At 31.9% G+C, this 12,048-nt stretch overlaps 1 protein-coding gene across 2 annotated transcripts; it reads right to left on the minus strand.

Moving 5' to 3' along the window:
• Positions 1 to 1,109: 1,109 nt before the first annotated feature.
• On the minus strand, positions 1,110 to 6,693 carry LOC127117726 (putative ABC transporter B family member 8). Of its 2 annotated transcripts, none has more exons than XM_051047829.1 (9): positions 6,324 to 6,693; positions 6,180 to 6,234; positions 5,874 to 6,052; positions 5,085 to 5,542; positions 4,460 to 5,003; positions 3,984 to 4,163; positions 2,372 to 3,658; positions 1,713 to 2,128; positions 1,110 to 1,531 (listed from the first exon to the last, which is right to left on the minus strand). In XM_051047829.1, the coding sequence occupies exons 1-9, from the start codon at positions 6,552 to 6,554 to the stop codon at positions 1,174 to 1,176; spliced, it is 3,708 nt and encodes a 1,235-aa protein (XP_050903786.1). In that variant the 5' UTR covers positions 6,555 to 6,693; the 3' UTR covers positions 1,110 to 1,173. The 2 variants fall into 2 exon arrangements, with proteins under 2 accessions (XP_050903786.1, XP_050903790.1); XM_051047833.1 differs by having other exon boundaries at positions 6,180 to 6,229; positions 6,324 to 6,477.
• Between the last annotated feature and the right edge of the window lie 5,355 nt (positions 6,694 to 12,048).

Here is a 12,048-nt window from a genome sequence, read left to right on the forward strand (position 1 = left end):
TTTAAACTTCATTTCCTTGTATAAGGAGGTTCATTGGCATATCCTTTTATAAGCTCTCAATATTAGTGGATACTCTCAAGAATAATTCTTGGAGACATAAGTAGGTCAATTTACGATGAACCTCTCTCTCTCTCTCTCTCTCTCTCTCTCTCTCTCTCTCTCTCTCTCTCTCTCTCTCTCTCTCTCTCTCTCTCTCTCTCTCTCTCTCTCTCTCTCTCTCTCTCTCTCTCTCTCTCTCTCTCTCTCTCTCTCTCTCTCTCTCTCTCCTCTCTCTCTCTCTCTCTCTCTCTCTCTCTCTCTCTCTCTCTCTCTCTCTCTCTCTCTCTCTCTCTCTCTCTCTCTCTCTCTCTCTCTCTCTCTCTCTCTCTCTCTCTCTCTCTCTCTCTCTCTCTCTCTCTCTCTCTCTCTCTCTCTCTCCCCGCAAATGATTTTCTTTTCAACCAACCAATGTTTCCCTAAACACACATTTATTGTTTAATGGTGATAGGTTTGACTTGTAAAAAGATAGAATTAAAATTTTCATTCGAAGTATTAATATTGAATTATAAAAAACAATAATCAATGGTCCGTCTATCCCTACTCACTTTTTTAATGGTGAAGTAGTAGATAAATATGAATTTCTTTGGACCGAAGAATACAAGAGAAAGTTTGAATTTGATTTCAAAGCTACAAATATTTTGGTTATGTCTTTAAGTGAAAATCAATTTCTTTATATCATTAGTTGTAAATCTGCCAAGAAAATATAAAACATTTTTGAAATAAACTACAGAGTCTTTCTAAATATCGAACAAAGAGATAATGAATACATATGATGTTCAACTATTAAAATTTTTGGAAAACAAGACTTCAAACTTAAGTTTATTATATGAAAAAAAAAGTGGTGTCTAGTGAATTTTCTTTTTTTATGAAGTTCATTGTATGAAAGACATCAAACTTAAGTTTAGAAAAAATATTTATGTTTGATGAGATTAACTTAGGTACATTTTTCAATGAGATTAACAATTGGTTTACAATAATTAGTACACAAAAATGTATTCATCCAAAACACTATCACATATATGTCATATTTAGTTACTAATTATTAACTACGTAAAATAATTTACCTCAAGTTGAATTGAAAGAGAACCATTTTATTATGTTTCTCAATGTTTAGATGAAAATAATTTACAATGACTAAGTTTGGATTTGATGGTTGGCAAGGTTGAAAAAAGCACCTCTCTTGTGCTTAAGCTGGGAATAGCTTCCTTGTTCCACAATCTTACCCTCTAACACATAAGCAATAGAATCAAGTTCTTTGATTGTATTAAGCCTATGTGCCACAACAATGGTTGTTCTTCCTACCATAATCCTATCAAGTGCTTCTTGCACAACTTGTTCTGATTGTACATCCAAAGCACTTGTTGCCTCATCAAGTAGAAGTATGATTGGATTTCTAATTATGGCCCTTGCAATTGCTATTCTTTGCTTTTGTCCACCTGATAATTGAACTCCTCTTTCTCCACATTGTGTTTCATATCCATCTTTCAATGATCTGCATCACCAAAAAATACACAAAGTTTGATCTCAGAGTTTGTCGAACCCTAACATGTGTGTCAGGCACCAAACACATCTTTATTCAGAAATATCGATAGAATGTGTATGAGTGTTGTAAATACTGAGATAATGAGGTTGATTTCTAGTCGTAAAAAATTATATGTAAAGAGAAAACTTACGAAATGAAATCGTGAGCATTTGCGGATCTAGCAGCCTCAACAACTTCATTTTCATTAGCATCTTGTTTTCCAAACAAAATATTATCACGTATGGTACCAGAATAAATCACAGGTTCTTGACTTACTAATGAAGTTTGTTGTCTATACCAATGAATATCTAATTCTCTTAAATCCACATTATCAATTTTCACTGATCCTCTTTCAACATCATAGAATCTTTGTATTAATGCAATCACTGTTGATTTTCCACATCCACTTTTTCCAACTAGTCCAATACTTTTTCCTGCCTTCACTTCCAAGCAAAATTTGTTCAAAATTAGTGTCTTTGCTCTACTCGGATACGAAAAATCAACATTCTTTAACTCTATTTTTCCACTCATTTTTTCCAATTTTATTCCATTGTTTTCTTCTCCGGCCTAATCAAACAAACAACAAATCGATTAGTCGGTAACAACATGTCGATAAAATCAAGGTTTATCTCGTAAAATCGTCCAATTATATGTTTTTAAGTACGGATTTTGAGTTAAGTCCAAGTAAAATGAGAGCTAAACTCGATTTTACCAGAGTTAACAAGTAGTAAATTCTCTGAAATCAGATATAAATCAGCACGATTTTAACTCGGTTTTAACTTCTAACAACTTTAGAACTTAAATACATACCTTAGGAATAAGTGATTGTCTATCAAGAATTTCAAACACAGATGCAACAGCAGTTGAACTTTTAGCAAGATCAGAAGTCATGCTACCAGCTTCAGCTATAACTTTTCCGGTACTAACCAAAACAAAAAAGGTTTTAAACACATCACCAGAAGAAATTTCTCTCTTTTGAACCAATTTTCCACCATACCAAAAATCCAAAGCCCAACACATAAACGTCACACACTGAGCAGATCCCATACCAATCCCAGCTAGCCATGATTTCTTCCTAGCTTCCATCCTCGGCGCCTCTTGCGCCTCGTCGAACAGTCTCAAAACTTTTGTGATGCTTCCGAATGAAGTTACAATTCTGTGATTATAAACCGCCTCGACCGCGATCTGCGTGCTTTGGTTCTGCGCCTTAACGAATTTAGTCGAAAGCGTAGAAAGCAAAACCTTTCGCGTATAAAAACAAAGTATCGTAAGCGGTTGAACCGCGATCATAACAAGAGCTAGCTTCCATGCTACGACAAGTCCTATGATCATCGCGATTGTGACAGAGGAAGCCGTTTGAACGAGTAAACAAACTCTATCAGCAACGAGCGATTTCACCATCGAAGCTTCGTTGCTTAACCTCGAACACAATGCTCCACTAGAATTTTTCTCTTCATCAAACCAAGCAGTTTCGAAGGTTAAGATTTTCTCCAACATACGCAATCTTATCCTTTTTGTTAACTTTGCTCCCATATAAGCAAAATTGTAGTGTTGTATGAGATTGAGTGTAATCGAAGCAACCGATAGAGAAGTGAAAATCAACGAATAGTTCATGATTCTGTGTTTCATTTCTTGATGACTTTTAGCGAAAAAAGCCGAAATCATTCCACCGATTGTTAATGCATACAAAGGTTGAATCGAACCAAAGGCTATAGCCGAAAGTGTTCCAATTAGTCCTTGTTTCCATTCAGGCGAATTCAAGAAAAGTAGCCTTGAAAACGAAGGCGACGAATGAGAGATTTTAGATATGGCGATTGGATTAACATCATTAGGTAATGGCGATTTCGGACTTGATTTTGCAGTGCTTGTTCTACCTGCACTAGTTCTTGCTGCAGAAAGAAGAATGGATTGTTGTTCTTGAATTTGATCTTGATCATCATTAATGCTTAATTGTGTTTGTAGTTTTGCTAACTTTGCATAATGGCCATTTGGTGTGTTGATGAGTTCATTGTGTGTCCCAGTTTCAATGATACAACCATTGCTTACAACTGCTATTAGGTCTGCATTTCTGATTGTTGATAGTTTGTGTGCAACAACCTGTTCAAATTCAAAGTAGTGACTAGAAATTAAGGGTTTGTTTGGATGAATAATTTGTATAAAGCACTTATAGCATATAAAGAGTGATGATATAAGTTTCAAGTAACCAACGGGTCTAGGGATAAAAATCGGGGAACTATTTTGGAGAACTTATAAAAATAAGGGGAACGATTTTGACTTATTGGTTATATAAGAATGATTTGACTGTATTACTTCTTTTGATACATAAATAACTTATAAGCACCTTTATATGATAAGTGCTTATAGCATAAGCTCTTAATTATACTTACTATATAAAAATGAATGAATAGATGATTGTACATACCAAAGTAGTTCTTCCCAAAGAAGCTTGATCAAGAGCATTTTGAACCAATAATTCAGATTCAGAATCAAGTGCACTAGTAGCTTCATCAAGTAGAAGAATTACTGGATTTTTTATGATTGCTCTTGCAATGGCTATTCTTTGCTTTTGTCCTCCTGAAAGAAGTGCACCCCTCTCTCCAATCTAGTTAATCACAATCAATTAAGTCAATAATCACATGTATAATCACTAATATAAAGCTTAAAAACACTAGTTAGATTCGCGGTGAGAATGCCAGAATCACATTCAACTACTACGATTTTATCAGAAACTAAACTTTTGATCTAGATTACCATGTCAGATTCTCTCATACTCATAGTAAATCCAACAATATAAGTTGAAAATGTTACGTATTATTTTAAATTTTATAAATTAACGTTTCAAATTTATTGAATAATCAATATATCTATATTATATCGATCATATGAAGTATAACTTACTTTAGTTTCATAACCATCAGGAAGCTGTCTAATGAAATTATGAGCATTAGCGGCCGTAGCAGCAGCAACAATCTCATCCACAGTAGCATCATTTTTTCCGAACATAATATTCTCCTTAATAGAAGTCCCAAACATGGCATGTTCTTGACTCACAAGTCCCATTTTACTTCTCAACCATTTCAACTGCAAACTCTTTATATCAAAACCGTCCACCCTAACAACACCTTCATTAGCATCATAAAATCTTTGTACTAATGCTATTACGGTCGACTTACCGCTTCCGCTTGCACCGACTAATGCAACAGTTTTTCCCGCTTCGATTTGAAGATTGAAATCACATAGTACAATAGTTTCTTGACGCGAAGGGTATGTGAATTTTACATGTTCGAAATTTAAGTTTCCGTTAATTGTTTGTAATGTGGTTCCTTTTGTTGTGTCTTCACCGTCAATCTCTGGTGTTCTATCAAGCATTGCAAATATTCTTGATGCAGCAATTGATACTTCTGTGAAGTATTTCAAATCCGGAAGTACCACTCCTAAGGACCTAAATTTTTCATCATTAATTCAATTATTAGAATATATATATATATAATTGATTGTGATTTTTTATTAAAAAAATACTTACAATCCACTCATAATGAAGCAAATTCCAGCAGCATAAATTCTTCCACCACTCTCTCCTTTATACATAACCAAATGACTTCCATACCAAGCAAGAAACCCCCAAATTGCAAAAGACAAACCAATGCTTCCAACTGCAACACCCTTAGCAATACCTTGTTTTACTCCTAGCTTTGAAGTTCTATCTAATATTTCTGAATATTTCTCCATTGTTCTCTTCTCTGCTGTGAATGAATACACTGTTTTTATTGAGCTTAATGCTTGTTGAACAATTGCATTTGCTTTGCCATACTCTTTCATGGATGATTTTGATAAGTAGATTAGGTATTTTCCATATATCATGCCTGGGATTATGAGTAAGATGAGTGTTGGAAATGCTACTAATGCTAATCTCCATGAAAAGTAGGTTGCAAAAGCTATCCCTGATATGAATGATGATGATTGCATCAAAAATAAAGGAACCTGTGTGAATTATCAACTTTGAAATTAGGTCAAATTAGTTAAAGAGTAAAATAATAGAAGGTTATTTAAATTAGGTCAAATTAGGTCAAATTAATCATGATTGAAAATTACAAGTGGAAAAAAAAAAGAAAATTTACACATTCTAAATTTGTTTTAAATATAAAAGATTAATCTCGAAAAATAAATAATCAATATTCAGGTCTAAGTTTGAATACCAAACGAGATTTAGATTATGAAGAAAATATCTTTTATCATTTAATTCGAGTATTATTACGTCTCGTCTCAGTGTATGAAATTATTAAAAGTTAAGGTGAAATAAAAGGGAATATACCTTTTCACTTAGAACTTCTTGGATTAGATTAGTGTCCTTTGATATGCTATTAATGATTTCAGAAGTGTTTGTTTCTTGTGAATCAAAAAAACCAACTTCTTGTCTAAGAACAGCTTCCAAATACTTGTACCTAATTCTCAACACTTGCCTCTCACTTGTTTTGCTCCAACAATATCCTTCTGAAAAAAAGGGAAAAAAAATTAATTTATTGATGTTGATTAGTCTCTAAAATAGATCTTCCATTGTTTGAAGTTTCTATTAATGGTAAAAAAAATATTTTTGAATATAAAGTCTTTGAGAAACTACCTAAAAAAGCCACCACCATAGTTGTCAATCCCAAGTAGACAAAATATAAGCTACACTGCAAATAACAAAGTCTCATTAGAAGCATAGAATTAATAAACTAGTTAATCAAAATAAGTAAAGTATAATTAACAACTAATTAATTACCTTTTCAACTTCATTCATGGAATTAGTGTCACTATTATTATTGTAACCTAAGCTGTTCATAATACGGCTAGCAAAGAGAAGCAAAACATTTGTTGACATTCCATCTCCAATTGCTCCCAATGCACCCATCAACATTAAAATAACATCAATCCAATCACTATATCTCAAAATAATACTTATTGAACCTCCCTCTTTTGATTTCCTCACCTCCCCCTCTTTTTCAGAACTCATTTTGAGATCAATCTAGCTAGCTAGCTTCTAATAATCAACAAAGAAGAGAGAAGTGAAATATATGTAAAACATATTAGTTGTTTAGTTATATATAGAATTGTGCAAGTGTGAACTCATAATGTATGCATCATTGTAAAGACTCAAAAAGTGTGGCATGGCATATTCTATGAGAAAACACAAAAATGAATCATGTTATAGGATATAAGGTAAAGCTTGATGTGACATTATGGGGTTGTTAAAAGATGTTTTGGTGATTAGCTTTTCTGTTTTTTAATAACAAAAGTTATTAAAAAATACTCCAACTCAAGTCCTTACAACATGTATTTGTTATTATAGTTTTTTGGTTTACTTGTTAAGTCTCACTTTATTTATAAATGAGTAAACATTTAAATTTATAAGAGATGTGATTCACTTATCTAATAATTTAAATTTTAAAATAAAAATGTGATATCTCATTCTAGATAATTTAAAATTTAAAATAAAAATGTGATATCTCATTCTCTTATGATATGGAATATTTATTTTGTTGTTACTCAGCACTCTCCAACAAATATTTTATGCACAAATTTAAATTATAGATGTTATTGATCATCCAAATAATAACAAAAACATATAATAAAAAACTTAATATAATAAAGGGGAAATTCTTTTAAATTTGTGCGAAGTGTATATTAATTTTGATAATGACTTAATTTTTATTGGAAAAATCTAATTGTTTCTTTTAATTAAGGATGACGAAACGGATCCGCCGGTTGGGCATGGCTGTTTTTCATGCATTTTTTTATAGGATAGGTTAAGGTTTTAGCCTCACACCTTAATATGTGTTTTTTCATTAAAATCTCAAGTTCCACGTTGGTTGAAAATAAGGCATTGAAAGAGTTTATATAGAGTGTCATCTTCACTTTATAAGTCGATTTTGTAAATATGAGTTAGGTCAAACTCTAATATGGTTCAGAGTCTATCGATCGGACCATGGGCTACCCACCGTTTAAATCCACGCACCAAACCCAAAAGAATGAGGGGTGTATTGGGAAGATCTCAAGTATCACATTAATTGGAAATAGAGCATTGAAAAAGTTTATATAGAGTGTTAGGCGTGAGGGGATGTATTGGAAAGATCTCAAGTCCCACGTTGGTTGGAGATAGATCATTGAAAGAGTTTATATAAAGTATCACGTATTAACATAAATTTCTATATTTTAGACTTTGGAGGCATAGTGTCTGCGGGTCTGGCCCGCTCCATTTCATATTTTTGTATAGCTCCATTTCATTTTTTTTTATAGCAGAACAAAGATTTAGATTTGCACTCTTAACTATAACAGTCTCATTTTCTTTTTTTGAGATTTTGTGGGACATGCATGGTAGTTTGCCACTCCAATTCAAAGTTTTTCAACTTATAAATACATTTTTACGTCCATAATATTGAAACTCAAAATTTTATCCTAATTTTATTGAGATTAATATTAAGGTTTTATTTATTATATTTGTTTTTTTAATCAGATATATTTTGACTATAGAAATTAATCCTTCAAACTAAAAAAAAATTACTAATGATGAAGTAGAAGATCCAAATGCTCTTGAATTCATTGATTATTTGTTTTTTTAGTTTAGTTTTAGATTTTCCATTAAAAACTTCAAGAGATTTTACATGTGAGATAATTTCCCCTTTTGTCCGAGTTTGGAGAGAAAGAAGATCATGATAGAGATGTCGAATTTGGCATGATATATGTACTTGTTCCACTTTAATTTATTTTTATTAGTTAGTTGCATTTATTTATTAATTAAGACTCTATAATTTGATGTCACTTTGTTGGCCATTGTCGAATTATTGCCAACTTTTTTGTTTTTTATATTTTACAAATATGATCATTTAAAGTTATATTTGTCATTTACCTTTACCCGTGATGGGATTTAATATTTAATACACTATAGAGCATGTGGGAATCAAAATGTGGATCGATTTTTTTCTTATTTATTTAATTCATCACTTTATCAAATCAAAATATACAAAGTATAGCTAGGATATCTTCAAAATAGACCATGTTGAAATGAGTCCAAAGTTGTAGAGCTAAATAAAATACACGCAAAGATGAAAAAATGACAATGCAAACAAACCACAAAAGACTATAGCCATAAACAAATATATAGGAAAAACTAACTGATAAGGGACCAGTAAAATAAAGAAAGTAATGATATGTGATATATGATGACATAGAAGTCTATTTCAAAACCAAGGGAGTTGAATATGATACACCATACAGGCATAACAAATCCAAGCACTTAAAAATAGCAAACAGTTTGGTAGTATATCAGATTAAGTGTAGTTAAATATAATTTTTAGTTTGTCTTAAAATAAAAGTATTAAACTTAAATTTTAATTGTTCGATATTTTGATCCAACAATTGAAAATATAGCGAATGTGTAAATTCAAAAATATGTAATTCTAGAGAAACATCATCCGCCAAAATAGATATGAAAGAAAAAATCACAAATTTTTTATACATAATAACTTTATCTCTATGTCTAATAAAATGTATGTTGCACCAACAGGAAAAACCCTATGTCTAATAAGGTTATGATATTACCAAAGCATCCAAAGAATCTCTGCAAAGAATCAAAGCGTTATTCATCTTGTTAAGAATTTGATTTTTTATAATAGGTCCAAACATATTGATGTGAGATATCATTGGATAATAGAGTTAGCTAAAATTCATGCAAATGATAATGGTTCTGATATAATGACTAAAGCATTATCAAGAGGAAAATTTGAAGTTTGTAATGATATCGTCGGTTTAGCGATTTCCTCCACATAGTTGTGAGGGGGAGATTTGTTGGGTTTGGGCTCAGTGGCGGAACTGAGGGGGACGTGGGAAGGTCACGGTCACCCCTCAACTTTTTTTTTTTAATTCATATATATTAAATTACTAAAACATCCTTATTTTAAATTTAAATTATTTTTTATTTTTTATTTTTCATTTAAAGTTAGGTTAAAATACAGATAAGGTAAAAAGTTCCTACCTTTCCTTTCTTTCTCATATGGGTTTGCTACCGGCACCGGAATCGGAACAGATTAAAGTGATCGACATCTAACAGGTAAAAAACTTTATTCATTCTTCTTTTATAAAAAGTAACAAATTAAAGTGATTGCTTGATTTGTGTTTTTGAGATTTTTAGGATTCTTCTTTCTTGATGTGTTAAAATAATCTATATGAGGTTTATTAAGCCAATTCATAACACTTAATTTATAAATATAGTTATACACTGTAATAAGGTTTATTTAATCATTGTTGCTGCTAATTTCTAATAGTGAAGTTACCGGTATTTGAAAACGGATTAAAGTTGATTAATTAAGTTTATTATTTTTTTTCTCTTTTAATTTTTATGTTCTCTAAATTGATTTTTGGATCTGATATGATATTATAGGAAGAGTAAAGATGAATAATAGGAAAATTGATTCTTTTTTCAAAAGGAAAGCATGTGAAATTGAAAGAGAAGAGAGAGATGAAGAAATTATAATCCCGACATCCGAATCTGAAACAGTTCTTGAGAATCCAACAATTGAAGAGCATCATGGTTTTGAAAATTCTTTGGAACGCGATCCTGGAAAGCGTCCTCCGATTTGGCAATATCCACCAAATCAAGTGGATGTAATACGAAGAGCTTATCTAAAATGGGGTTCATATCAAATTCATTTAGAAAAATATCCTTTGTCCGGTAACAAGGATCATCCGAGAAGGTTTCAACATACTTGGTTTAGCATATTTTCATCATGGTTAGAATATTCACCATCTGAAGATGCCGCATATTGCTTACCATGTTACCTTTTTAGCAAAAAACTAAGTGGACGTCCCGGATCACTTGTCTTTATTTCTATGGGTTTTAGAAATTGGAAGAAAGTTAGGAATGGAAAACATTGTTCCTTTCTTAAACACATAGGGAAGGATCCTTACTCACCACACAACAATGCAATGAAAGCTTGTCAAGACTTGTTGAATCAAGATGGTCATATTAGAAATGTTATTCAAATGCAAAGTTCAAGTCAAAGAATGAATAATCGGTTACGACTCAAGACTTCAATTGACACTGTTCGTTGGTTAACACTACAAGGTTGTGCTTTTAGGGGTCACGACGAAAGTAGCAAATCAAGAAATCAAGGTAACTTTCTTGAGTTATTGAAACTTTTAGCATCCTACAATGATGAAGTTGCAAAGTTGTGTTGGAAAATGCTCCACAAAATTGCAAGTATACTTCACATCAAATTTAAAAAGAGCTCTTGCAAATTCTTTCTAGTAGGGTGAAAAAGAGTATTCGTGAGGAAATTGGTGATTCCAAATTTTGTATCGTTGTTGATGAAGCTCGTGATGAGTCAAAAAAGGAACAAATGGCTCTTGTATTAAGATTTGTTAATAAAGTTGGTTTAATACAAGAGAGATTTTTTGATGTGGCACATGTTAAAGACACCACATATTTAACTCTTAAGGAAACAATATGTGATATACTTTCTCGACATAACCTTGATGTTTCTAACATTCGTGGCCAATGGTATGATGGTGCTAGCAATATGAGAGGAGAATGAAATGGTTTACAAGCCCTCTTTATGAAGGATTGTCCTTATGCATACTATGTTCATTGTTTTGCTCATCGATTGCAACTTGCATTAGTTACATCATCAAGAGAAGTCAAATTTGTTCATAAATTTTTTGAGAAGCTGATCTTTGTTGTGAATGTTGTTTGTTCTTCTACAAAGCGTCATGATGAGTTACAAGCTGCCCAATTAGAAGAAATTGCTTATTTGTTAGAGATTGATGAGATTGTAACTGGTAAAGGTGCAAATCAAGTTGGTACATTGAAACGAGCTGGAGATACTCGCTGGCGATCACATTCGATTCAATTTCTAGCTTGATAAACATGTATGAAGCAACTTGTTTAGTTTTTAAAAAAATTGCAAAAGATAGAGGGAGTTATGCTACACGTGGGGATGCAGATAGTTGTTACAATTACTTGAAGGCATTTGATTTTATATTTATTTTGCACTTGATGAAAGAAATCATGGGAATAACAGATATGCTTTGTCAAGCCTTACAAAAAGAAATCAAGATGTAGTTAATGTTATGAACTTGGTTCGTTCAACAAAACATCTTATTCAAGGTTTGAGAGAAAATGGTTGGGATATATTGTTTACTAAAGTGGTATCTTTTTGTGAATAGCATGGTATTGAGATTCCTGATCTTAATGATGTTCATTCAACAACAAGATTTGGACGCTCCCGTCTTGAAGAGAATCAAGTCACAATTCAACATTACTTTAAAGTTGAAATCTTTTTCACTACCATTGACAAATAGTTACAAGAGTTGAATAGCAGATTCAGTGAGCAGGAAATGGATTTGTTAACTCTTTCTTGTTCTTTATCTCCTAAGGATGGATATAAAACTTTTAGCATTGATAATATTTGTTCTTTAGTTGAAAAATATTATCCTATGAATTTTAGTGATCA

The sequence above is a fragment of the Lathyrus oleraceus genome, chromosome 1 (genome assembly GCF_024323335.1).
Source record: "Lathyrus oleraceus cultivar Zhongwan6 chromosome 1, CAAS_Psat_ZW6_1.0, whole genome shotgun sequence".
NCBI lineage: Eukaryota > Viridiplantae > Streptophyta > Magnoliopsida > Fabales > Fabaceae > Lathyrus > Lathyrus oleraceus.

Coding starts and splice junctions, on each gene's coding strand:
- LOC127117726 (XM_051047829.1), bottom strand. CDS start 6,554: ATGAGTTCTGAAAAAGAGGGGGAGGTGAGGAAATCAAAAGAGGGAGGT. Junction 6,235..6,323: donor CCATGAATGAAGTTGAAAAG/GTAATTAATTAG, acceptor TGTTATTTGCAG/TGTAGCTTATATTTTGTCTA. Junction 6,053..6,179: donor TATGGTGGTGGCTTTTTTAG/GTAGTTTCTCAA, acceptor CCTTTTTTTCAG/AAGGATATTGTTGGAGCAAA.